The sequence below is a fragment of the Micromys minutus genome, assembly GCF_963924665.1.
Source record: "Micromys minutus genome assembly, chromosome: 28".
Taxonomy (NCBI): Eukaryota; Metazoa; Chordata; class Mammalia; order Rodentia; family Muridae; genus Micromys; species Micromys minutus.
Window position 1 is genome coordinate 21,289,075 of NC_137963.1, and position 26,931 is coordinate 21,316,005.

General features: G+C 40.5%; 1 protein-coding gene across 1 annotated transcript in view; it reads right to left on the reverse strand.

Annotated features, from left to right (window-relative positions):
- The window catches only part of RAD23B (RAD23 homolog B, nucleotide excision repair protein), a 34,101-nt gene extending 7,906 nt beyond the window's left edge, over positions 1–26,195 (reverse strand). Inside the window, exons 1-7 of the mRNA XM_080940085.1 lie at positions 25,828–26,195; positions 10,954–11,035; positions 9,756–9,835; positions 7,315–7,583; positions 4,547–4,602; positions 1,820–1,947; positions 632–767 (exon numbers count right to left, since the gene is read on the reverse strand). Coding sequence (XP_080796211.1) covers positions 632–767; positions 1,820–1,947; positions 4,547–4,602; positions 7,315–7,583; positions 9,756–9,835; positions 10,954–11,035; positions 25,828–25,893 — 817 coding nt within the window. The 5' untranslated portion in view covers positions 25,894–26,195. The remainder of the gene's footprint in view (positions 1–631; positions 768–1,819; positions 1,948–4,546; positions 4,603–7,314; positions 7,584–9,755; positions 9,836–10,953; positions 11,036–25,827) is intronic.
- Positions 26,196–26,931: the final 736 nt, after the last annotated feature.

A 26,931-nucleotide genomic window follows, 5' to 3' on the forward strand; every position in this document is an offset into this window, starting at 1 on the left:
TACTCACTACCAGCAAAAGGACAGAATACTGAGAGGCAAGCCCACCCACCATGACCTGTGAACCATCACAAAAAACTGCTGTCCTGTAACAAAATAAAAGGTCGCCATGTTATTGCAGTTGCCCACAAACCATATGCATATTTATGGGTATTATATATCCTATATTATGTGTTACAATAAACAAAAAGCAGCTTTTTCAACCACCAGCGCCACCAGCACCATTTTTGAGGCCTCTCTCTCCCTCCTTCCCTCACTCCCTATGTACCCTGGTTGTGGGAGAACTCTGCTGTGTAGACTATGTTCCCTCTCACTCAGGTGTGTCCACCTTTGCTTCCCGATACTAGGATTATAGGAGTGTGCCTCCATACCCTGCCTAAAATGACTCATTCTTAGCAAGGTGAACCATCCATTCAGAATGGAATTCAAACCGAACAAGCGTTTTTCAGTGAAGTAGCAGCCTAGGCTCTGACAACACTGGTGTACATACACTAAAAGCCAAAGAATCTCTCTACTGTAAGTGAAGAAAACAAGGTGTATCCAAACGTTCTGGGAATGAATCTTAACCACTGAGGTATTTCACATTAATCAATCTTACACTAAAAGACCCTTCTCCATCTGACAGATACTTTACCTCCAGAAGTGGTGGTTGTCGTTGCTGTGGTGGTTGCTGCAGCTGCAGCTACTGCTGGAGACTGAGGAGTTCCAGTACTCACAGCCTGGGGAGGAGGATCAACCACTGCCTGACTTTCTCTATCTCCAGGGATCCCCTGGAAACACAAATTTCCAAAATTATTAAGATCTCTCTCTCTCTCTCACACAGACATAAAACATTTGTAGCTTTGCCTGTGTACAATACATGTCTGCTTATGAAATCTTACAAGTGGCCCAGATACAAAGCTGCAGGACAAGGTAACACTTTCCAGTGACAGCCACAACCCATGTCCAGTTAAACTCTAAGAGTAACTAAGGCATTCAAAGCCTGGGAGTTCTAGGCGACTTTTACTGCAGATGTTTTTGTAGCTGTCCTTTTGTGAAACAAAGGACTGCATTTACATGAGCCAGACAACAAGAGTCTCCTCTACTGAATAATGCTTCTAAACAAGTGTCACCTAGAAAGTGACACACAGAAACAGAAAAACATTAAAGATGACAAGTTGGTTGTAATGTTAATAGTTCACATTTTAATGATGCTTTCCCTATTTATCTTTTGAAATTATTACTATTTAAAAGGTACACTCAGCTTTTCTATTTTGATGCGCAAGATTTAAACAAATGGCAGTTATACCCATTTAAAAACTCATCAAATTTTTAGACTTTAACAGATGATAATGAGTTTATTTCCTATTAAACTGAAGCCAAATTCACTTAAAGAAAGAGCAGTGGCCAAGAGGCACTAAAACAGTGATTTTTCACACAGAGTTACAAGACTATTAGCAGATTCAGGGTCCAGAATCTCCATCAAATTCTCAAACAGAAAAGTTAATGCTGCTTCCTCACAGAGGATAACTAAAATTTTGCTCTAAGTAATTCATAACAGATCTAAAGTTTCAGTTTGTTCAATTGCAAAGTTGCCTTCACCAAAGCTTCATGAGTTTGAAAGGTACTATCCCAAAGAAGAGCCATTTCATAACTCACCTCACATCATCTTCTAAATAAATCATTTCAGAATCTTTTCCAGAAGGTTACATTTTAGCAACACAAAATGTTAGTACTGGATGGGGGTGGGAACCATCTAGCATATAATGCTTTTTCCACTGAATTGTTAACTCGTCTATAAATTCCAAGAGTTTGAAAGAGATACATAAAACCCACTTCTCACCATTAGCAGATATTCCACAGCTCTGTCAGGGTTGTTGAAACTGGCTCTCAGGGCTGCAATTACTTGTTCTCGTTCATAACCCATTGACATGATCTCAGTTACCATATTCTCGTAAGACTGACCTGTCACTAAACAGATGTGTGGGGAACAAGGGAGGAAAAAGTACAGGAACATTTAACATTCTCTCCATAGTTCTTGACTGTATGATATCTATGTTTCATATACAGCTATGCTAGGCAAAGACAATTAACAATGCAATAAGTCAATGTCACATTCTAATCCCTAGAACCTATAAATATGTATGACAAAGGTAAGTGACCTTCCAGATGGGCCCAATGTCTTCAACAAGGGTCCTTAAAAATAGTGGGTTAGAAACAGGGTTAGAAACAATAAAGACAAAAGCAGTTCTGCTGGGTTTTTGTTTGTCTGTTTGTTTTCCATGTGGAGAAAGGATCTGGAAGTTTCTAGAAGTGATAAGAACTAGGTTCTCAAGTCTCCAAATAATATACAATCTTGCTGACTCCTTGGTATCAATCAGCAAGATCCATGTCAAAGGCTCTGACCTACAAAATGGCCAGATAAAAACTGTTTTATACAACTAACTTTGTGGTAACTTACAAAAGTAATAGAAAAAAAACAAAAACAAAAACAAATAAACAAAAAACTAGGAGGTTTTATATGCATAGTAGAAATACCAAGTACAAATACAAGAAAGAATTTACAGGTCAAGGAAGGCAACCTGTTAATAAAAGACAGGGGAGCCATCATCGTGGATCATTTTCACAATCCCATTTGGTAGGCTGCTGCTGTGAGTTAAAGTCCAGTATTACCTACACAAGTTCAAGGCCAGTATGAGACATAAATATAAACGCTATCACACACACAAATCAAGTCCACTGCTATACATGTTTCAAACAATTAATTCTGGTGTAGTAAAACTTTGTTTTATCTTTTCTTTTGCATTTTCAAAATGATGGGAAACAGAGGCTGGCAAGGTTACAATTTTAGACCAGGGATAGGGTTGCAAGTACCCGAGTCACTAATGCACAGGTTATCCCCCACCTTCCCAGACGGACAGTAGCTTGCCTGAATGAAAGCTGCTCCCACTCTCAACCCCCGTCAAAACTACTTTCTTGCCCACTTGTGTTCTGGGAACCATTGCATTTCTTGCCACCCCAGAAGGTGAACTGATTATGGTCTCCCTTCTCCACATCCAACTCTGCCCTCTAGTTTAAGTGTCCAGCAGTCACGTTGTCACCTCTGAACAACAGCAAGCACACTGGCGCAAGCAAGTAAGGGAGCAAAGACTTGGGAGGAAGTTTAAATAGCCAAGTTTAACTAGCCCTGCAAGTTCAGAGGGAAACGAGTAGCATGATCCACGTGGGGAAGCCCTACAGCATAAGCGTGGTATTCACCCATTCCCACAGTGCAAATGCTTAAAACTACGGCCTAAGCCAGAACCACAATAAGCACATCATTAGAACCAGGAGCAATATTTCTCTAGAACCAGAAAGGTAACACACAAAGGCAAATGGGAAGTTAAAGCAGGGATTCAACAGAGCAGAGACCCTGGGATTATAAAGCTAAGGTGGAATGATCCAATGACATAAAGGCATAAATATAAGGGATATTAGCATTCCCATTTGTTGGCTCCTTGACTAAGTCATAAACTGTTCTTCCTAGAGACTGAAACATGAGCAAAATATGCCTGTTCTTAAAGTGTAAGTAAAAACATCACCACCAGCAGCTGAGGTTTAGATTCAGCAGCAGCAGCAGCAGCAGAAGCTAGCTTCATCTACTTGGCTCCTGTTTAACAGTTCCAAAGGACTCTATGTGGCAATACTGCTAACAACAACCAGAACCTTCAGTAACACTAGGGACAAATGCCAACTGTCTCTAGCTCTGAACCTACAGAATAGTTTACCATTCTCTAAGCAATCGTCTTGTCTAGTTCTTCCAATACCGTTATAACAATTCTCTACAATTTATGATCTTCTGTGTATGGAGTAGTATGCCTTCAGGCTCATGAATGGATGGATGCTTACTGAAAGTATTTAGTGGCAGTGTTATCCCAGGATAGTTTCTCAAAGATGAAATTCCAAATTTAGTATACCCAGATAATATTGGACTGACTATTTAAAACACCTACATTTTTGTCTCTACATACAATGAGGGTATCAAGGAGTTAAAGCCCAAGTAGTTCAGGACCAATGTATTATCCTAAAGGATTTTAGAGCCATCGGAATATGCTACTGCTGCTGCTGTGGGAAGCCCAGAACTCCGTCAAACAAATGACTTGCAACTAGCCATTCTTTTACCTACTGTACCAAAACAGAAACAGGAACATTATCCAATAAACAATAAAAACACGAACTATATACGAGGGGTTTAATCATGGGAAGGAAAAGCTGATAGTTTGGAGGTGAAGAGAAAGGGAAAGACTTTACTAAAACAGGTCAAATCAAGGATTGGGGCAAGAAGACCTTTTTACTATACTATATGTCCATATAAGCAACAGGGATGCAGCTGGAAATCTAGAGAGAGCACAGTGAATAAAAACTGGAGGTGAACAAGCAAATATGAGGTACACAAAGAAAACGGCAAGGCCTTCCAAAGGCTCCTCTGTCAAGGCCATGCACAGACAAAGGATGCACTTAACTATATGAAGAAATCACTTTAAAGCTGAACTGTGCGTGTCATGAAGCTGACACTGTAAGTTACACTCACCAAGGGCACTTGTTGCATCTTCAAAAAGGTTTGACCGGGAAGAATCTCCTGGTGCACTGTAAAAAGGGTTAGAAAAATCATTTCAAAAAGCATGCAAAATTCATCTTATAGAAGCTAATTCCTGAAGAGTACATCGAGTATTAAAGTATGTGAGTGAACATCAAAAGGCTATAAATACAACACCCTCAAAACCCTTGCTCTAAGCATGAAAATAGCACTGCAGCTAAGACACCCTAGAGACCAAGGTACAGCAGAAGAAACATCAAGAAACCAAACGAGACAACCAATTCTCTCAGTGAGGTTTTGTGTGAACGTTTTCAATAATGAGTAGGGAAAGGTGGCACACAAGTCACATAGCACACACAGAAAAGGGAGGTGACCTATGCTAACCTAGAGAAAACCATTTTAGGCATAAGGTCCTAGGTTAACCAGCAAAGCCACGCATGCAGACAAGCACGATTCTGTTCTGTTGAGAAACTGACAAAGTTCAAAATAAGAGGCTGACAAACAGATTATAAAATACCATGGCGATGCTGACAGTGGATATGCACAACCGTATTGCATATACAACAAAGTAGAAGTGAAGCTATGGAGACAAATGAAGAAGACAAATGGGAGGGGCCGTGAAAGGGAGGGTGAAGTTATGCTCAGTGTACAATGTCTATGATATTAAGTAATAGGTAATTATAATCTTTATTTTAGTATTCCAGAGTATAGGTATGTGTATGTAGAGCTTTGGAGGTCAGACGAGGCATTAGATCTCCAGGGCCTGGAGTTACAGACAGTTGTGAGCCACTATGTGGGTGCTGGGAACTGAACCACAGGTCCTCTGCCAGAGCAACTAGTGCTTATGACTACTAGGCCATTTCGCCAGCCCTGCTATTACAAAGTTTAAAATGTCAGTAAGAGTAGATTATCACATGCACTCCATACATTTACACTTCTTCCGATTTCAGTTGCTGAGTTAAATGCATGTGTTCACAGGACAAGGAACAGCAGCTGGTCCTCTCTTACCATGTGGGCAAGTGAATCAGACTTGGGTTGTCTGGTTTGGAATCCAGCGCTTCTGGCCACCGAGCCATCTCACAACCTCTCATTCCAACAGAAACAATGTGCGCAGGAAAGTACCACATAATACCCATATTATTATTACAACTAAAGCAATTCTGCTATAGAATTTTTAAAGTTCCTTCTTAAAACATAAAGTATGTAGAGAACAAAAGAATATATAAAAACTAAATAATTTCCCTGCCCAAGGCTCTCAGCCCACCGAGATAATCACGAATACATCTCCTATTTTAAAGAATAACTATATCTTAGTTTTGCTTGTACAGAGTTTCTTCCTGCTTCAGCCTCCCAAGTGTTAGAACTGTAATCATGTTCCACTACACATAACCCCCAACTAGTTTCTGAAGTTTAACAAATGTACAGTAGTCCATGTAGTAGGCCAAAACAAGCTCAAGCAAGCTTTGGTGTCGTTTCTAACATGTTTTATTTTCCCTTCATCCACTACGAGTTTCTGACTTATCTTACATGGAAGCTTTATACTTTCAGAATTGATTTTTGTCAGTATACAATGCGAATCCATATTTTCCACCTCCAGATGATGAAGCATTCATCAACAGTATCTCCCCAGCAGAGCATATCACATTATTAATGCATCTTTCCATTAAGTTCTATTTAGGTGTATGTCTGCAGTGTGTGCCCCACACCAAGCAACTCACCTAATGCTAATGTGAAGCTACTTAAACTCTTAGTCACCACTGTGCACGATAGAGTTTGAACTATTTTCACTTATCTTAAAAATCTCTTAAACTTTAAACTGCGATATACTTAAAACATTCTCCCTCAATTCTGAACCATTCTGACTGCTTCTTCCTAACTATAAAGACGATTCGCCAGGTTTCAGTGAGCGGTCAGGTTGGCAGTAATGGGGAGGCAGTGGCTAAGATTGTTATACAAAAGGAGCCAGAGGAAACAGACGCTGACCTCCCCAGCATGCTGTGCACACGTGCCACTTCCTACTTGCTTCACACTGTCTTACTTTGACCCACATTTCATAGATGAAGAAAACACCCAACAATCTTAACTTTACTATTCTAAGCCTATCAGTGCAACACGTCAACTGAGTTATTTACTAATATGGAAGGATGCTTCTGTTCATATGTAACAATGACCACAAACACAGTAAGTGGCTACTTTATAGTTAAGTCTTTTTATAATATACATAACATTTCTAGTCAAAATAAGTAGCTTTCCAGTAAAAAAAATTTGAAAATCGAGAATATAGAAATCCACATAAAAATTATGCTTATATTATTAATAGTAAATTATCAAAATAGATACAAGCTGGCTGGGAAGATAGTTCAGGTTATAAACGGCCTGCTAGGCAGCCATAAGAAACGGATTTCAGACCCTCCAAAGTTATGACAAAGTAGGGTGCAGAGGCAGGCCCCCATAACTCCAGCTATGTGGATGGTAAAGGGAAGATCCCAAAGGTTCACTGGATAGCATAGCCTAACTGGCAGGCTCTGGATTCAGCCAGAGACCCTGTCTTAATTAGGTTAGGTGGAGAGCAATAGAGGGAGACACATCACATCAACCTGTATCCTCTACACAAGTGTGCACATATACATGTACAAACCTGTAAAACAAACACAAGTACACGACTCAGGGTTCATTTAAGTAAAAACGTAACATGCCAGTCAGTTTGATTCTTAAACATTAAAAAATATGGCTACTTGTAATTCTTAAAACGTAGTGCTTACCTGTCAGCTGGTGCTGGGCTAGTAAGCACTGGAGTCTGTGCTGGCTTTTCTGCAGGTTTCTCAGGCTGAGTTGCACCAGCAGGTGCGGGTTCAGAAGATGCTGTAGTTGAGGCTGGAGTAGTGGAGGCAGGTGTGGAAGTGGGAGTCAGAGCAGGGGTGGGAGCTGGAGCCTGGGTCACAGCTGCTGCAGGGGAAGAGCTGACTGTCGTGGTGCTGGGAGTGCTTGACTGCTGGGTTGTAGCTGGTACTGCTGTTGTCGCTGCTTTGGGCTGGATGTAACAGCAAAGTAAACAAGGCATCACTGGACTTCCAGTCATACAACCAGCCTAATGACCAGTAAACTGAACATCATTTTATAAGTGGATGATAAAATATCAACATTAGCAAATAAAAGCAATTCACTACTCTTCAAAGTACCTATGATAATTTAAATATCTTAACTATCAAGTGCAATTAACATTAGACACTCATTTCAGTATTCAAAACAATTCAATAAGGAAAGAACCCAAAGAAGTCAGTTTTAATATAGAATACACATACCCAAAAATACCATATAATTTTCTACAAGTCTTTAATTATGCATCTTAATTATAACTTTAAAGATTATATTGCCACTTAAAAGCATTAGCAAAATAAATTTTTGGGACTGAAGTAGACTGTCTACAATATTGCAAATAATCTGTTGTATTTTAGGAGGAAAAACTTTCTGCTGGCTGTAAAGCAACAGGTAGGTGTAAGGACTCATGTTTCCATGAGCTAATGTGTCCTAACAGGCTAGCATCAATGAGGGAGAGCATCCTTTTTCTTTCTGCGACCAAGTGAACTAAGCATAACTTAATTCTAGGTCTATTTTAATGAAAAAAAAATTTTTAGAGCTGAATATTCTGTTTTATCTATACTAGATTTTCATCACCCATTTCACTATTTCCTACTGCTATTGTTATTTTGTGACTTTGGAGAAAACTCACATTTATTCCACTGACTAGTTTGATGAAGCAACTTCAACCATCCACTTAAACATACCAAGATTGCTTTCAATGTTTGGTCCCTCCAAAACTCAGGTATTTAAACCCTAAAGTCTTTGTTGTTGTTTTCAGACAGGGTCTCACCTAAGTAGTCAGTTCTGCTTGTCTCTGCCTGCAAAGTGCTGGGATTAATGGTATGTACTACCAAACCCAGCATAAACTCTAAAGTCTTATGACAAACCAGTATAAGGAAGGTAGAAATTATATCTGACTATGGTACTAAAGGTAAGGGCCTTTTAGGTTACATTACAGCAGAGCCTCCATGAATACCAGTAGCTTTATAAGGACCAAAACAAACACCAAAGGCCCTACACATTGATAAAGATACAAGTACTACCACAATGACAACATGCTACAAAGTGTCCTTGTGCAGTCTTCACATCACTGTTTGGACTTCAGTTCTCCAAAACTGTCTGACCTAATACATCTTTTTCTACTTTACACTTTCTCCTTGGATATTTTATTACAGCAAAGAGGACTAATACACTGTTCTTCCCCAGACTGTTCATCTGTAAGTATACATATGAAGCAGTCTCTAAGGAATCAGTGTTGAAGGCTCTGATTTGTAAGTGTGTTCAGGCAGGGTCAGATGTCAACTCTCAAGGGCCATCCACCTTTAAAAAGAAAATCTCTCACTGGGGGGGACCTCACTAAGTAGACTAGACTAGAAGGCCAGTGAGCCCCAAGGCTGAGCCTGTATGCCTCCCAGCACTGAAGTTATAGCAGTGTGTGTAAGCATCTGTTTAATGCTGTACTTTAGGGGGAAAATGTATATTCTCATAAAACTACCCAATATATGTAGTTCAACATTATAAATCTTAAAGCAGTTAAGAATTATTCCAAAAATCATTTCATTGTTTTTTAGTTGACTTTTTCTTGTTTTATAAAACTCTTTTGATTGAAAACTGAACTTGCATTCATTTCATGCAACTGATTGACTGATTGATTGATTTATATGGGGGGATAGTCTGAGCTTGTTAGGTCTAACACATACCTAATCTAATACCTGAAAGGCTACATATTAAAAGCTACACAATGAAAGACATTAATTTGATTACTACTCATACTTTAAAATAATCACATGGTAACTCAACTATTCTAGCACCTCTTTTTAAAGCAGTAAACACAAATTAAGGAAAAGTAAGAAACTCTTAAGGGGTATCAAGGGAGAAATGTCCTTTTAAAAACATGACACTTTGTTTTATCTTACATAAAGGCAACTTTATGGTTACAAATATCTAAATATTACTTTTATAAGGGGCTGAGGGAAATCTGTCTACATTTTGAAAAAGTACACCATGCTATTCATTACATATGCTGTGTTATAGAAATGCATAAACTTTGTCCATTGTGGACTTGATCACTGCTTTCAAGAGGATTCACAAGCATAAAATACAGAAGTAGAATGAAACTTACTTTTGTCACCATAACCACCACAAAGTTTTTCTCATCAATTTTATATTCTTTGAGAGCAGTATCATCACTGAGGATTTTGCCTAATAATTTAGGGAGAAAAATGTTAAAGACATAAGTTTCTTCTTACAAAGAAGCTACTCTTATTTTTATTGGCAACATTAATTCCACCAAGTAAAACTTCTTAAAAAAAAAAAACTTTAAATAACCACATAAGATAAACATAAACAGGTATGTACTACTTAAAACCACAGATGTCTTATGAAAAGATGTCTAGCATCTCTAGTAATGTAAAACAAATTGATATGTTTTTTAATTAACTCTATTTAAGCTTTACTTGACAAAGAAATTTGAAATTTCAATTCAATTGCCTAGTCATCCTTTGGCTAGTCATTTTTTTCCCTGATAGAAGAAATAAACTTCTTATTCTGAAATACCAAAACGTGATGAAGCAGAGATGTTCCAATGTTGTAAAAGCAAAATACTTATAAACAAAAGAAGCCAAGTGAGCACACAAAACCTTTCAGAAAAACAGCAGAGTACACAAGAAAGGGGAAGAATCTCTGAGGCCATGCTCAGGTGAGACACACTTAGGAGATCCACCTACCTCCAAAATGTTGTGATTAAAGGAATGTGCCACAAAGCCCAGACAGAGGCTATCAGTCTATTTTCCTGGGTTATCAGTGATGCTAATTAAATGTGCAATTTCTTAGTCATACTCTTGGGTACTTTTCTATTTGAGCCTCTTTTAATTATTACTTTCAGAGTACTCTATATAATTTGTATTTTTTAAAATACTACTATGAAGGTTTTTCGATGTCTGAAATAAAACAAACTTTGTTTCTACTTCGGTAGTTTAGAAAGACACACAATTTCTTTCACAGGAACAGTTACATGCACATTAGTGAACTAGTACATAGGTTATAATAGATAAAAAATGCTCAGTTTATGCATGGCACAGAAGTCAGTCACAGCTCACAGACTAAGGAGCATCATTCCATGAACCAGGAGGCAAATGTGTAAAGAGAAGACTGAATATAAAACCATAATTAAGTACCTGTTTCCACTACTGTTCTCTATGCAATCTTGTTTCTGACAGAATCAATTTGAAAACACTGTACTTTCTAAGATAACATTTCTAAAACTAAAACAATGTCAAACACGAAAGACACGGCAATTAACTTCAGAATTAAATCCATACCTGCATAAATTAACTTCTGACCTGCTACCGGAAAGGCATCTTTCCCCTTTTCAGATTCAATCTTCTCTTTCAATGCCTTTACCTATAGAAAAATATTAAGAAAATTAAGGCTAAACAGAAAAACAAAAATTACAATATATACTGAAAACAGAATGCAAGATAAAAAAATCTTTTCTTCCCAATATTTTCCTCAAAGACCCTCCTTGTAATTAGGTGGCTATGGCATGAGCTTTATTGTGCACCGTCACACATACACAGATCTAAAGCATGCATGAGGCCTGGATTTAATCTTTAGAACCACAGACAAACATCTAACAAAAAATTTGATCTAATTTCAAAATAAAAATTTAAAAAATTTTATTTCACAAAATTTATGAGCTTATCTCTCAGACTAAGAAATGTCTTCCAGCTGGGTGGTGGTGGTACTTACACAATAAAACCCTGTCTTGAAAAACAAAACAGAAATCCATTCTTGCCTGGCATGATGACACATGCCTTTAATCTCAGCACTTTGGGGGCAGAGCTGGCAAGCTTTATGTCAATTTGACACAATCTACAATTATCTGAAAGGAGGGACTTCAATTGGGGTCCCCCAACTACTGAATCTGTTCCCCTAACTGAAGGGCCTTGTCTAGCCTTAGTGGGAGATGTACCTGGTTCTGCAGTGACTTGATGTGCCAAGGTAGGGTGATATGGGGGACCTGGAGGGAGGGGGCTGCAATTGGGATGTAAAGTGAATAAATTAATGAGAAAAAAAAGATTGTCTTAGTGATTCAAAAGGGAGAAATGGCCCATTGTGGATGGCGCCATCCCTTGGTTAGTAGTCCTGGTTTCTATAAGAATGCCAGGAGGAGCAAACCAGTAAGTAGCATCCCTTGGGGACTTGGCATCAGCCCCTGCCTTCAAGTGCTTCCCTGACTGAGTTCCTGATTTCCTTTGATGACAGACTACAATGTGAAAGTGTAAGCAAAAGAAACTCTTTCCTCCCCAACTTGCTTTAGTCATGGTGTTTCATCACAGCAATAAAACCCCAAGACAGAGCTCAAGCCTGCTCTACACAGTAAGGTATAGTGAAATTACAAAATAAAGCCCTTCCTTTAAACTAGAGAAAGCATACTCAAGTGAGCAATGGGGTTAGCAAAATGGCTCAGTAAAGGCACTTGCAGCTAAACCCGAGGACCTGAGTAAAATTCCAGGACAGGTGGAAGGAGCCCTGACTTCTGTAAGTTGTTCTCTAGCCCCTATGCCATGACAAACATGCAAACAAGCACACAAAACAAGTGCAGTTGAAAACAAAAGCCTTTTAAGTTAAGCATGAGATATTTTGGCAAAGATAAAATACATCAATGCTAAAGGCAATTTTATTACAAGGCTTTATTAACAATCAGAAGACCAATAATATGTTATGCCATTTACCTAGCACAGTGTTTCATAAGCCCATCACAAGGTAGTTCCATGTTCAGCACAGGCTGAGAGCCACTGGGCCACTTAAATGATTCTCAAAAAGTGACTGGGCCTCTCCAGTCTCATCTATAATGGAGGGCTGGCATGGATGACCTTTATGGCATTTCAGTTCCTAAAATTATGTGTTAACAGGCTCATTATAAAGAATTAGAGAATGAGTCTAATCAACTCCTTGACCTGACCAGAAAGTATAAAGACTTAAAAAGACAGACAAGAATCTCCCTCATATCTTAATGGAACTCTATTACTTTAAAGTCACAAAAATCGAGGACAAAACCAACTGGGAAATTCCATTCGCTTCAATTTTCTAGAAGACTTCTGGAAACTACACTGATGGTCCTATGCTTTCTGTGAAAACTTAGATGGAAAAAAAAGTTTCTTTGTGCAATTTATTTTTATGTGTATGGGTGCTTCCCTGCAGGTATTATCTGTGCACTATGTGCACGCAGTACCACAGAGGCCAGAAGAGAGCACCAGAGTCCTTAGGGGGCAGGAGTTATAGATGGTTGTGAACTACCAAGAAGATGCTGGGAATCAAATGCCAGTCTTCTGAAAGACCAGCCAGTATTGTTTACTGCTGAGCTCTCTCTCTGTCTCCTCTGTGTAAATAAAGTGGTGTCATGGATCCGGGCACAGAGGTGGACACCTGTAATATTAACACTGAAGGGAGTTCTGTTTGAGGGTGATCTGGATTACACAATCACAGTGAGCCACAGGCTAGCCTGGGCTACACAGCAAGATTGTTTCCCAAAGTGAGCAAATAGTGATGCTCTTTCCAAAATAAAAGTAAGATTGGAGTGTTTAACTATACTAATATGGATGCAATACTTAAAGCACTAAGATAATGGCATTCCACCCACTTTTACAAGTGAAGAAGTGAAAATGCAAAGGTTAAACAAACTGTCTGCCCTACAACACACCACTTACTCTGGGTTAGCTGGAACCCAAAGTGGTCCCAGTGGTCCCCATGACTCAAAGCTCTAGTGCATTCTGGAAACACTCTCAGTTGCCTGTGTCACATTCACTTCTTTCATTGCTACTCTGATGGAACCGAACATCACAAAACTCTTGGTATACTATACTTCCCACTGTTCTAAAATCCACCATTAAAAAAACCCTCAGAAAATCATCTCAGCATCAATAAACTCTACAAGTCATCAGCCAATTTAATATACTTTCCCCATGATATAAAACCTAAGTGTAGGTCATAATTTTTTTCAGTCTACAACCTCTTTAACAATTTTGATCTATCCCTACATAAACCATTCCTTACTTCTTATGAGAAATTTTAACTTTCATTTTTCCCCATTGGCATATATTCGCTGCACATGGTACTAGGTTACATAAGGACATTTCCATCCAGCCATACACTAAGTAGGGCATATTCCCTCATCTCCTCCCTTTAGGGACATCTCTTTCCTGTCTTGTTTTAAGACAGTTTCACCTTTACTTTCATGCTGTATATACACATATTATTTATCTTCAACAAATTTAGAACCACAGATGAGAGAAAACATGTGCTATTGGTATTTCTAAAACTGGCCTAATTCATTTAAATACTATTATCTTCAGTGGTTTTACTGTCATGCAAACAATATAGCTGCTCTTCTACGGCTGACAAAAAATTACTGGGTGTGTATATCAAATTTTCTTTGACACATTTCTCTTTTGACAGGCACCCCCCCCCAATGGCTTCCTAACTCAGCTTTTGTGAGTAGTGCCAGGGAAAACAGTGAGTCAAGTATTTCTGGATGTGTTGACACAGAATGCTTTGGGAAAATAGCCAGGCATGGGACAGCTAACTCATATGAAAGTCACCAAAAAGTTTGAAAACTGGCATTTAACATGCTGAATTACTTGTCCAAAGTGAGCTAAATGAGAAAGCAAGGATTGGCTGGCACGCTGTTGGATGGAGAGGTATTCTGAATGAAGCATGTCCCAACTAAGTTTGTTTGTTCCCCCAGTGGTGATACTGTTTGAAGAGGAATGAGCCCTGTCAGAAGACATCCTTGCTGGAGAAGTATACCACTAGGAATGAGATCTGAAGCATTATAACCTTACTCACTTCCTGCTTTCCCTCTCTGCTTCCTGTGTGTGGATGACAATTCAAACTGCTAGCCTGCTCCTAACACCTGGCAGGTCATGCCTTCCCAGCTTCTGCCTCTGGAACCATGAGCGACAACAAACCCTTTCTAAAGTCCCTTTGGTAACTGTTTACATAGCAACAGAAAAGTAACTAATACGGATGTTAAGTTTCCTTTTATAGATAAAGGGATTCTATTTGCAATTATTCCACAAATGAATTACAAATTATATTTGTCACTCTGAGTGAACCCAGTTTTTAAAATAGTACATAGTACTTTTGAGCTAGCGAGTGATCAGCTACCACATGCTGAATATTACACTGCCTTATATTATTAATTATATAATACTATACAGAAATATGTAAAGGAAAAGAAACAGGAAAATGGTAAAACAAAACAGGCATCTTATTCCTGACAGGTAATACTGAGTGAGGAGATAAAACTAAGACAAAATTAACATGCAGTCAGTCACCTAACAAAAACCATTTTTAAAAAAGTTTTGATTTTGGGGCATATGCATGTGTATATTATGAGTGTGTGAAATCCACAAGTTGACATTAAGTATCTTGTCCAATCATGGTCTACCTTACATACTGAGGCAGGGTTGCTTAAAGATGTGGCTAGTCTAGACAGATAGCTGGAGACTCCCCCTTCTCCACCTCCTGAGTACCCAGGCTAGTGTGGAAAGTTACTGCACTCGCCTGTTGTTTACATGGGTGATGGAGGCACCAAAGATGGCCCTCATGCTTCTGCTATAAGCACCCTGCTAGCTAGTTTTATGTCAACTTGATACAAGAGTCATCAAAAACAAAGAAGCCTCAACTGAGAAAATGCTTCCTTAAGACTGCGCTGCAGGCACCATTTTCTTAATTAGTGATTAACTAGGAAGGGACCGGCAAAGCAGGCTGAGCCAATAAACTAAGGAATACTCCTCCATGGAGTTTGGTTCAGCTCCTGCCTCCAGGTCCCTGTCCTGACTTCCTTGAAGGATGAACAGTGGTGTGGAAAAGGAAGCCAAATAAACCCTTCCCTCCCCAAGCTGCTTTCTGCTGCATATTCATCATAGCTATGACAAACCTAACTGATAACTCTAAGACAAACTCTTAACCCAGAGTCTTCTCATTAGCCCAAGAAACTATAGTTTTATTTCTCATAAACAATACCTTTGTGAATTACAACAATATGTACATAGACCCAAAGGGGGCTCAATCATTTACTGCTATATGATTTATGCTTAAAAGAAATCAAAACTGTGATTAAGAAAATGTCAAGAGTCTGACAGTGAGTGTTCTAGGCATAAATATACCATTTGGATAAATAATCAGAGTAACACTAAACACATTCATTATTAAAGAAAAACTGAGCATGCAACACAAACAGGAAAAAGGAATGTAAATGAAATAAAAAGCAGTACAATAGTCTTGCACCTGCAGCAAAACAGTAAAATGACAGGAGCGGATAATTTGTTTAACTAGTGGTGAACCTGCCATGTGTGAGGGAAAAGCAAGTGTCACAATATGGTGGCCAGTTACAGGTTGTACATTAAAAGTTTCAACAATGACTGAAATACTTGTTTCTAGTCTCAGAGAAAAAGTGTACCCACTATAATACATTACATTTACACTACACTGGATATCAAGAAACCCAGAAAAAACTTACAATACAGGGATAATGTGAAAGAGATGCATGGAAGGTTTTGCTTTGGGCTAAGGAGTACTCACTCTGGAACAGGATACAGGATAGGATGCAATTACTTCTCACCTACATTACACCTCCCTGAGATGTGATGATGTGCTAGCTGGATGCCAGTAATCACCTCCTGGAGACACCGAGCATCCCAGGAGAGATTTGTATGGGATATGGGAAAGAAGTTTCTGGTTAACAGCAAGCACCAAGGGTTTAATCATTCGAGGGAAACAATTTGGAAGGAATTCTCTTCCAACATACAACACTCACTGGTCATATAAAAGTTATTTATGAATATGCTGTTAATATTTAAAATTACTGACACAGACATTTAAAAAGCAATGTGCAGAGCCAGTAATTCAACTCAAATGAGATACGTCCATTGTTTTTCCAAGGCAGACATACGCATTTTAACACTAAGACCTAAAAAGAAACTTAAACACTCATCAAACTGGGATAGTAATTATTGCACAAAAATTCATGAAAGGGAAAGACCTAGTGGCTGTACAATTTATTTTTGAAAACAAACACAGTAAGGCAGAGTCTAAAGAGGTTACTCAACTAAGAACAAAGCTTCTACTTTACCATAACAAAGAGAAAACTAGAGTTTGAAATAAAATGCTTTTATCACTCATCAAAGCTTATATATACAAAAAAATTTGCACTTTTAATTTAAAAAAGAGGAAACAGGCAAAGGGGACAACTACCATTGTATAATCTAAATTAAAAATTAAACCATCAGGTTGGGAAGATGGCTGGCTCAAAGAGTAAAAGCACAAGCAAGCACAGTAAACCTAATTCAAACTGACATGAATTTGGACTCCTGGAATGCACCCAGGACATGGTGACACGTTCCTATTTTCCCAGCACATCCGTGAAAAGGGACAAAGGGAACTACACGAACACGAGGAAGAATACTCACAGGCCAGCTAACCTGAGTGAAATACATCTGCAAACAGTAGAGGACCCTGCCTGGGACAGAAAGATAGCTGAGCAAGTCAGTGTGGGTGGTGGTCAGGGTGAGGACTTGGGTTAGATTAGATCTCAGAGACTCATAAAGTAAGAGAGAACAAGTTATCCACTGATCTCCAATACATACCATGGCATGCCTGGGCTGTCTAAGACACACACACATACACAGAAAAACAATTTCCAAAGTTAAACATGTTTACAAAGGACTTCAGATTTACCCAAAATTTTGAATATCCCTGGCATCTAAAAAAACCTGACATAGGCACCAAGGAATATTTTCTAAATTTCTCTTCTAAAGCAGATTCTGCATAACTACAGAAACAAAATTGACTATAAGGTTTTTACTGCTGGGCAGGGGCCACTGCATGAGTTTGAGGCCAGCCTGTTCTACAGACTGAGTTTCAGAACAGCTGGGGCTACACAAAGAAACTGGTGAGTGTGGGTGAGTGGAGTGGGGGTGGGAGGTCTACCAACTGCGCAATGAATCAGAATCTCACCACTAAACTCAAGTGAGAAGACGCAGTAAACAAAGCTCATCAATCCCCAGGCTATATATAAGGTTTTGCTGCCAAGCAGGGCAACCTAAAGCGTGATCCCCAGGACCCACAAGGCGAAAATAGGAGAGAACCGATTCCCATAGGCTGTCTTCTGACCTCCACATGAGAGCTCTTGGTATTTGTAGACACATAGGTAAGTGTAATTATTTTAAAAGGCAATCTTCATTGGATTTATTACCCAAAGGGTATTAGTTTAAATCAGGAATCTATTATTCTTCCCATAAAAACAAAGTAAAATGTTTCTAAGTCAACCTATACACATCAATTTAACTGCTTTTAAAATGCATTACAGATGTTATGATCTTAATAAGATCAAAGCAGACAGAAATAGAAAAGTGCGTAAGGTGAATCCCACACGATCCAGAGCTTTTAGTTTCTAGAAGAACAATAATAACCCATTTTATTGTGTGGGTCAGGAGAACCAGCCTGAGATGAGAAATAGTCTTTCTTACTCACTGTTGAGTATCTAAGATTTGATCACATAGTCATTTGCAGCACATCTACCTCCACTGCCTGAATGAGCGTATGCAATGTTTAAAGAGTTCACGAAATTCATTCGGAAGTGAGAATGGCTTCACTGCCCAGGTGTTTATAAGGAACAGATGGCATCGCATCATTTGGCAAGATTCACTCTGCTATAGCACATTTAAGTTTAGCAAATTTCTTTAAAAAGCAAACTTCATACCTTACCTATCCAAAAAAGGGGATGTGGATTGATGGACAGACAGATAAATCTAATTTTCAAATCAAAATGAAAATGAGGTTTAAAAACAGCCCAATTTCTTCCATAATTCACTATATACTTTCAAGCACCAAATTACCTGGTTTTTCACATCACCTTTATTTAAAGCAAGCAGGTAACTTAAATATTCCCTTTCTAGACTAAAGAAATTTTAAAAATACTGAACTCAGGGCTGGAGAGATGGATCAGCAGATAAGAGCACTGGCTGCTCTTCCAGAGGTCCTGAGTTCAATTCCCAGCAACCACATGATGGCTCACAACCATCTGTAATGGGATCTGATGCCCTCTTCTGGTGTGTCTGAAGACAGCTACAGTGTATTTATATAAATAATAAATAAATCTTAAAAAAAAAAAAGAGCTGAACTCAAGGACAAAAGACAAAGGGACATGTGGAGAACAGGGTGAAGACACTTGTCTAGTAACACTGCCTAGGACACCTGGAAGAGAGGAAGACACAGAAGAGTGACAAGGCCAGTGTTCTTTGAGTTTTGCTGTAAGGTAGAACCAAGAAACAAAAACATGGCTCAAGAGGGATGAAAGGAGGTTTTATTAATACGGGGGACAAACATTTGCATACTCTAAAACTGGAAGCCAAAGAAGCAGAGATGCTGAGGACAAGTATGAAATGTCCCCAGAAGGTTTATGTGTTAAAATCAGTCTGCCACCAGTAGCACTGTTTGGGGAGTCTGGAAACTTTCAGGAAGTAAGCCAGTGGGGCATTCCTTTTAAAGTCTAACCTGCAATCTCTATTCTCTGCTTCCTGACTCCATCAGGTGAACAGCTTCCTCCTCCACTAGCTCCAGCTGCCATGATGCTCTACTCAAGTACAGGAGGCCAAGTAACTGTGGGATGAACCGTCTGAAACCATGAAGGAAATATCACTGTTCTCTCTTGGATATATTTAGTCACAGCCACACAAGGTGACTAATAGGTAGGTAGAAAGGGAGGGAGGGAATATTATCCTTTCAGAAGACAGAGTGAAAAAAAATGCAGGGACTAGGTTTACATGGCACATCCATAATAGACAGGCATGAGTCTGAGACAATTCCATGCAACAAAACATTTGCCTGACTGCGCTAGTACAAGTAAAAATATCAAGGTGATTTCTTACAACTTCCAGGGATTCCCAACTGCGAACAATGGCATAGTAGTGGGACCATGCTGTTAAGCACTGTTGACATCACATTTATGTACATATTATTTCATACTCACAGAATCTTCAAGTCTTCAAAAAAGGCTATCTTGTAACACTTTCCGCAGCCGCAGCATGATGAAAATACAGCCCTGGCTGGGTAGCCTGCCCAAGGCCACAAATCAGCTATCTGGGTAGGACTGACTCAGGCAGTCTGGCTTCAGGCACGCTATGCTGAGTCTTCCAAGCATGTGAGTATAATCACTAACCCTACTACTCTGTACAAGTGACAAGAAACGATACCCAGTGAAATGGAAATTGTTATAAATGCCTTAAAAAAATCTCTCTAGAGTTGGAATGAGAAAATGAAAAGAGTGCAAAGTTAAAAACATTACTGAATGCGGTGTTTTAAGTGAGAAATGCCCCACTGGCCCACATATCTGAACACCTGGCCCCAGTTAGTGGCAGTTTGTGGAGGTTACGGAACCTTTAGGAAGTAGAACCTTGAGGAGAGAGTATGTATCTGGGGATGGGCTTTAAAACTTTATAGCCTCAGGCTAGAGAGACTGCTCAGTGGTTAGGAGCCCTGACTACTACTCTTCCAGAGGTTGAGTTCAAATTCTCAGTAACCACATGGTGGCTCACAACCATCTGTAAAGGGATCCGATGCCCCCAGAGCAACACTATACTCATATACTTAACGTAAATAAATAAATCTTAAAAAAAAAAAAAAAAGTTTATAGCCTCACCAGTCTTGATGGCACATACCTTTAGCCCCAGCACCCAAGAGACAAGGTAGAGGTGTACAAAACAGAATAAAAGGAAAGATACAGGCAAGACCATCTTTTATAGAGGATGAAACTAAGGTCATTTGCTTTTCTTTCCTTCTTTAAGGCATATCAATCACTTTTTTAAAAAAAAGCAATATAATGTTCCTTTTTAAACAATGAATCCTCCAAGGTTATGAAGCTGAGAAGTACTTCTTTTAAAACCACAAATAAAAAGGATAATGAACACTATCTACCCAGAGCTAGTTCACTTCACACACGCCACTCCCCACAGTCCAACTCTGGCTCCATTTCTACTATGATACTGCTCACAGGGTCTATGATGACCTATAAGACACCCAAACTATCAGGTCTGTCTTTAAACATCTCTACCACAGCTCCACAATCACCAAAGTACACAAGTTAAATGACTTAAAAAGTTTAACTTAATAACACTGCTCATATTTCTCAAAGACCAGGCCCTGAAAAGACTGACACAGGCCTTATCCACTCACATGGATTAAAGGAATACACTCGCTATTTTCATATCTCCATGTAATCCAGACTCAACATAGTCTGGATTACAAAACAAATGTTCCTACTCCAACCCCCAATTCTATCTTCAGTCTTTCACAACCCTGGGAAGAATAAAAGTATTCACAAATTTACATTATCAAATTAACAATGTTAATCCAACAAAAAAAAAAAAAAAATCCTCACGATTCTACTTTGCAAAAATGCATCAATTCCATATCCAATCCTGGCCAAAGGCTTAATTGCTAAAAATTATAGAACACGCCCTAGCTAGCCTCCCTGCTTTCTTTCTTGTTCATTCTCCCCATACAAGATCAGGTACCCTTTAGTTAAAAGATCATAAATAAATTAGGCAGGTGGCTCATGACCTTAATCCCAGAAGGCAGGTAGGACTGCCATAGGTTTGAGGCCAGCCTAAAGTACAGAGAACATGGGCTCAGAGAGAAGAGAGAATAAATAATATTACAAAAGGCTTTTCATCTATCTTTGAAAAAACTCTGCCCTTCAACAGCCTACACACCGTGAGCCCCGTCCAAGCACCTCACGTTAACCCAGAAACACTGACCTTACAGATTCCCCAAACACACTGTTAAAATCCTAAGGTCTGTCCTGTAAAGGTTCACCACATAAGATTCCTTATCTTGCTATGTGCTGTGTGTTCAGACCTCAGCTGTACTCTAGAAAGGCCTTTCTGGCCTCTAAAGTGCCAACCAGCCAAGGACTACCACACCATCTCACCCTATTTCAGTCTCCACACAAGCACTTACCATTAACTGATTTTCTTTTACCTGCCTGTTTCTCAACAGTTTTTTTAAATATGCATTTAGGCGTTTAGCCTGCATGTGTGCTGTGATGGTGTTAGACCCTCTGGAACTGGAGTTATAGACAGTTCTGAGCTGCCATGTGGGTGCTGGGTATTGAGCCTGGGTCCTTTGAAAGAACCAGCTCTTTCCAGCCACTGTTCTTAAGTTTTAATCAACAGAAAGACTTTTGAATCAGCCAGGAACTTGGATTAAAAACTTTGTTCTATCTCCTGCTAAATGTTCAGACATCAAACTGCAAGATTTTAAAGCAATGGTTTTCAACCTTCCTAATAATTTGACCATTTAATACATACAGTTCCTTATATTGTAGTTACTCCCAACCATAAAATTATTTTCATTACTACTTCATAACTGTAATTATGCCACTGTCATGAATTGTAATGTAAGTATCTGATAAGCAGGATAGCAAATGTATACAACCCATTTGAAAAGTTGTTTGACCCCCACCATCACTCCAAAAGGGGGGTCACAATCCATAAATGAGAACAACCCTGCCTGGTCTATAGGGTTACTTTAGACCCACACCAAAACTTTACATTAGATATTCCAGAATTCGTTAGCATGTGATACAAGCTGCTTACATTTGCTTTATCATTTTTACAATAACAATCTACTTATAACACTACAATAATGAAGCAAATCTCTAAAAACCTCTCACCCCTCACATGTAACATTTCTGATTTTTTTAAAAGATTTATTTATTAATTATATCTAAGTACACTGTCACTGTCTTCAGACACACCAGAAGAGGGCATTGGATCCCATTACAGATGGTTGTGAGCCACCATGTGGTTGTTGGGAATTGAACTCAGGACCTCTGGAAGAACAGTCAATGCTCCTAACCAGTGAGCTACCCCTCCAGCCCGATTTTGTTTCTTACTGTTTAAAAGTTAAGAGCCTTAATAGTAATGGCCAAGTAGATGGCACAAAATAGAAACTGTACTCAGAGATGGCTCAGAGGTTAAGAGCATTCATTGCTCTTGTAGAGGTTCAAATATCCCAGCACCCACTTGACAACTAACAAAAGTTAATGCAGTCCAGGGGGATCTGACGCCCTCTTCTGGCCTGCACAGGCACTACACATATGTGATAAGTACAGGACATATACATATGTGACAATCTTATAAAATACTGCTTTTGTTTTTGCCATTTTAAAAAGACCAAGAAATAAAAAACAAAATCAAAAACAAGCGCAAACAAAACATGTCCCTTGCCCTTTAGCCACTGAGCCTCAACTAAGTGATAAAGCTCCTAGAAACCCTAAATCACTACCTACCATGTCCCTGTGCTCAGCACCACCAGCAGGTCCAGCAGAGTCAGAGCTGCCCTTAGCTCTCAATCCTTTCACTGTGCTCATGTGCACAAGCTCCAAAGAGTTTCTTTCTACACAAGATAGTATAAGTCACTTAACTTCCTCAGTCCCTTCTAAGTAAAAACTAAAGGTAAACCTGGAACCACAAATGTAAGCTACTAAATCTGTAGATTTCAGGCATTCCTAAAATCCAAGTTTTAAATCTACTTTAAAACATATGCATTCATTCACTCATGAGAGTGGGGGGGTCCCCAAGTACAGTGCCCAAACCAGTGAATGAGTCAGAAGACAACCTTCTGGACTCACTTCTCTCCTACCACACAGATCAGGGAACTTCACTTACAAATTCCCGAACTGATCTTCTAAAATTCCTGGTTACTTTTATAGCAAATTAGAAACAAAATATTTGATGTCATCTATTTTTTTAACTGTAATTCTAAAGACTAGGTCAAAAAATTATAAATTAACCTAAACTCTGGGCAGTGGCCACAGCTTTAACCCCAGCACAGGGAAGAGGCAGGTGGTTTTCTGTGAATTCCAGGTCAGTAGGACTACACAGTAAAAACCAGTCTCAAATGAATGAAAAAAAAAAAAAAGATGCGTGTTTATACACTAATCAAACTCATTATTAATATAAATAAAGGGGCTCTGATCCAAGTACAGGTACAAAGCTTGTCTATGTATGCATAAAGCTCAAAGTCCTGTACTGGATCCCCAACAAAATGAAAAGGGAGGCATGGAATATGGAATCAAAACATTTCACAATGCTGATTTTTATATTACATTAATAGCAACAAATTACATTTGTTCCAGTAACAAAAGTTGTATTTCTAAAAGTGTAAAATATTACAGCCCCTGTAAATAAACCTGTAAACAATTAACGAATTAGAAAGCACTGGCTCAAAGATAATAGCGGACATGTAGAGGGTCTAAAGTGCAGCACAAATTTTATATGGCCGTACGTATGATATGTATGTATGATATATGAATGTATGCATTTCAGTAGTGTGACGTTACTACACAACTCCAGCACATTCACATAGCAAAGAAATAAAGCTAATGTGTTTCTCATGTTTTAGTGGTTCTGGGATAAATTAATATTATAAGACCGAAAAATTACCATGATTTGTCCCATCATTTATCACCTGCAATGAGCCAAAGGCCAAGGAGGCATTTTACATATTTGCACACCACCACTAAAGAGTGACTGTTATTCTTTTCAAGGTTTCACACGGTTCTGACATTCCCCGGCCTGCACTGCTCTGAGGAGTAAAAGAAAATGGTGGCACACTCCCTAATCCCAGCATTCAAGGAGGCAGAGGCAGGCTGATCTCTTGAGTTTGAGGCCAGCCAGGACTAGAGTTGAGTTTCAAGACAGCCAGGGATACACAGAGAAACCCTGTCTCAAACAAAATCCTGAAGGAAAGAAGAGAAGGAAAAGAAATTCAATTCTACTGGGCCTCTGTCCACTAAATGCTAACTGCTTCTGAGAAGACTGCAGAGTTCTCATGTAAATGTTTTTTTTTCTTTACCTTCAAGAATTATTGCAGATGTCTGGAAATTAAGTAACTTTTTATAAAATCATTTTGTGCCACAATTTCAAAAAGATCAGGAATTCTTGGCTTCTTATTAAAGATAGGAGACTTCAGAATAGTTGAGAGCTGGGTCAAACAGGACACCATGTCTTCACACAAACTTATACTGATTACATAGTAGGCCTCATTTAGGAACCAACTAAAGGCCATTTAATCCTTACCATCTCAGCTGGTACTGCTCTCGTTTCAGAAAAATCAAACGGGGGGGGGGGGTGGGAATTAGTAAAGGAGTTATAGAGCCACAAATAAAATTCGGGTCTTGGGTCTATTTAATTAACATCACGTTCTGGTTCTTCATCCAAAGTTCAATCAGTCATAAAAAAATTAAGACCCCCCCCCCAAGTATGCAGTAATCTGCTGTCTTACGACAACTTAACGCTTAACATAACGTCCAAATTGCACGTGAGGAAATTTACACGCGTGGCATTTTTTAGACTCCTGACACAAAGTTGTATTAAAGTTAGTATAGATCTTTTTAGAGGCAAAACTTATCACGTGAACTCGTTAAGTGTAGTCGGCTTTAACTGTAGAACACCCAAGTTTTTGGTTTTTTGTTTGTTTGTTTTTTTTTGCCCTCTCTTCAAATACTATTCTGGGAGTCCGAGGAGCGTTCAGGTTCCCAAGACGACGGAGAGAACTCATTTAAATCCGGATCTGAAGGTTTCTAATACAAAAGTCTTCACCACCAACTTGGCCTCTGAGCGTAATCCACCTGTGGGTGTGGGTTCGGTGGCTGCGAGGGAAGGATCGTAAAAACTATCCAAAATAGATACAAATAAAAGGGTTCCTTCTGAGAGGCCAAAAAAAAAAAAATCATTTTCCCCCACCATCTCTCCTGGCTGCAGACAAAACTGGGCGCATTTAAGGCCCATCGTCCAGGGTAACCGGCCCCTAGACCTCCGCACCTAGCCAGGTCGTAGGAGGGTGGTGGCGTCGCCTGGGTCTCCCTCCCCCACCTGTGCACTTCAGGCCAGGCTCCAGCGCCTAGGCCGCCAGGCCTCCCCTCCCCCTCCGTCCCCACGACCACGCGCTCCGGGCCGCGGCCTCCAGTGCCCGCGCGGGTCGGTGCTGCTCCACGCCATCTGACCCCAGGCCTTCCTCGTTGTCGGCCCACAAAGCCGGTGGTGACCTGACGCCCCTCTGTGGCCCTCCCGCGCCGCCCCGACCCGAGCCCGCGCTCCCCTAACCCTGCGTGCGACTCATACCGTCTCCTCCGGGTCGATGTCGATCTTGAAGGTCTGCTGCTGAAGGGTCTTCAGGGTGACCTGCATGGTGCCTAAGCCGGGGCCTGGCCGCCCCCGGGGTGGCCGCGATCCTCGCGCTCTCGGGAGGAAGGCGGTGGGGGTGGGGGCTTGTCACATTCGCCCGGAGTCGCGCTCACCCCGGGTCCCGCGTCCCCCGGCCGCGCCGCCGCTCCCGCGACTTTCCCCGCAAGCTCGACCCGCGGTGCTTCCTCACGCGCCAGCCACCGGGCCCGCAGGAGGCGCGAGGGACTCCCCGAGAGACGCAGAGAATCCGCTACCTCACCACAGGATGGTGGCCGCCATCACCGTGACTCGCCGAGACGTGCCCCCTCCCCCACCAGAAAAAACCCGGAGGATGGGGCCAGACGCAGGCGATCTGAGCAGGCGCAGGGTGCGGCGACGCAATGCGCAGGCGCGAACAGGAACTCCGCCCGGGAATTGGAGGCGGGGCGATGGGTGGGGCTGGACTATCGGCGGCACGTCGCAGGCGTGCGCAGGCGCACTTTGCAGCCAGCGGAGCTCGCGGAGGCCTGGTGGGATCCGCCTGCCTGCAGTCGCTCCGCCTACGTCCAGGCTCCGCCTAGCGGCGCGAGTTGCGCAACCCGTAGCGGGGGAACGGCTACGTGGAGACCCGGCTTAGTAGCTGGGAAGCAGTGAGCACGGAACCCGGAGGGCGGTGGAGAGGGCGGAGCCTTAGTGGAAGGATTGTCTAGGGCCCGCCCAGATGGGGCGCGCGTCGCCGGGCGGGCGTGCGTAATGCCGGTAGCTTCCCTGATTCTGAGACAGGCTCCAGCAATGGACTGCTTGCTTGCGAGTCTTGCGTTTTCCCACCAGCCTTGGGACCCTCACCTGTTTAAAAAAAAAAAAAAAGGCGGATTTAAGAAGGAGCCCCAGTTGAGTCTCGCCATTCACTCTTTCATTTTGCTGTATCTATTGAGGGGTAATTGTTGGTGGATATTAGGCAGTTGCCCTCAGACTCACCCCATTCGCGTTTGGACCTTTCTAATCTTTGCTCAAATGTCGCCTTTTTAAACTCTATTCTGCCTACCCGACTTAAAGTATCAG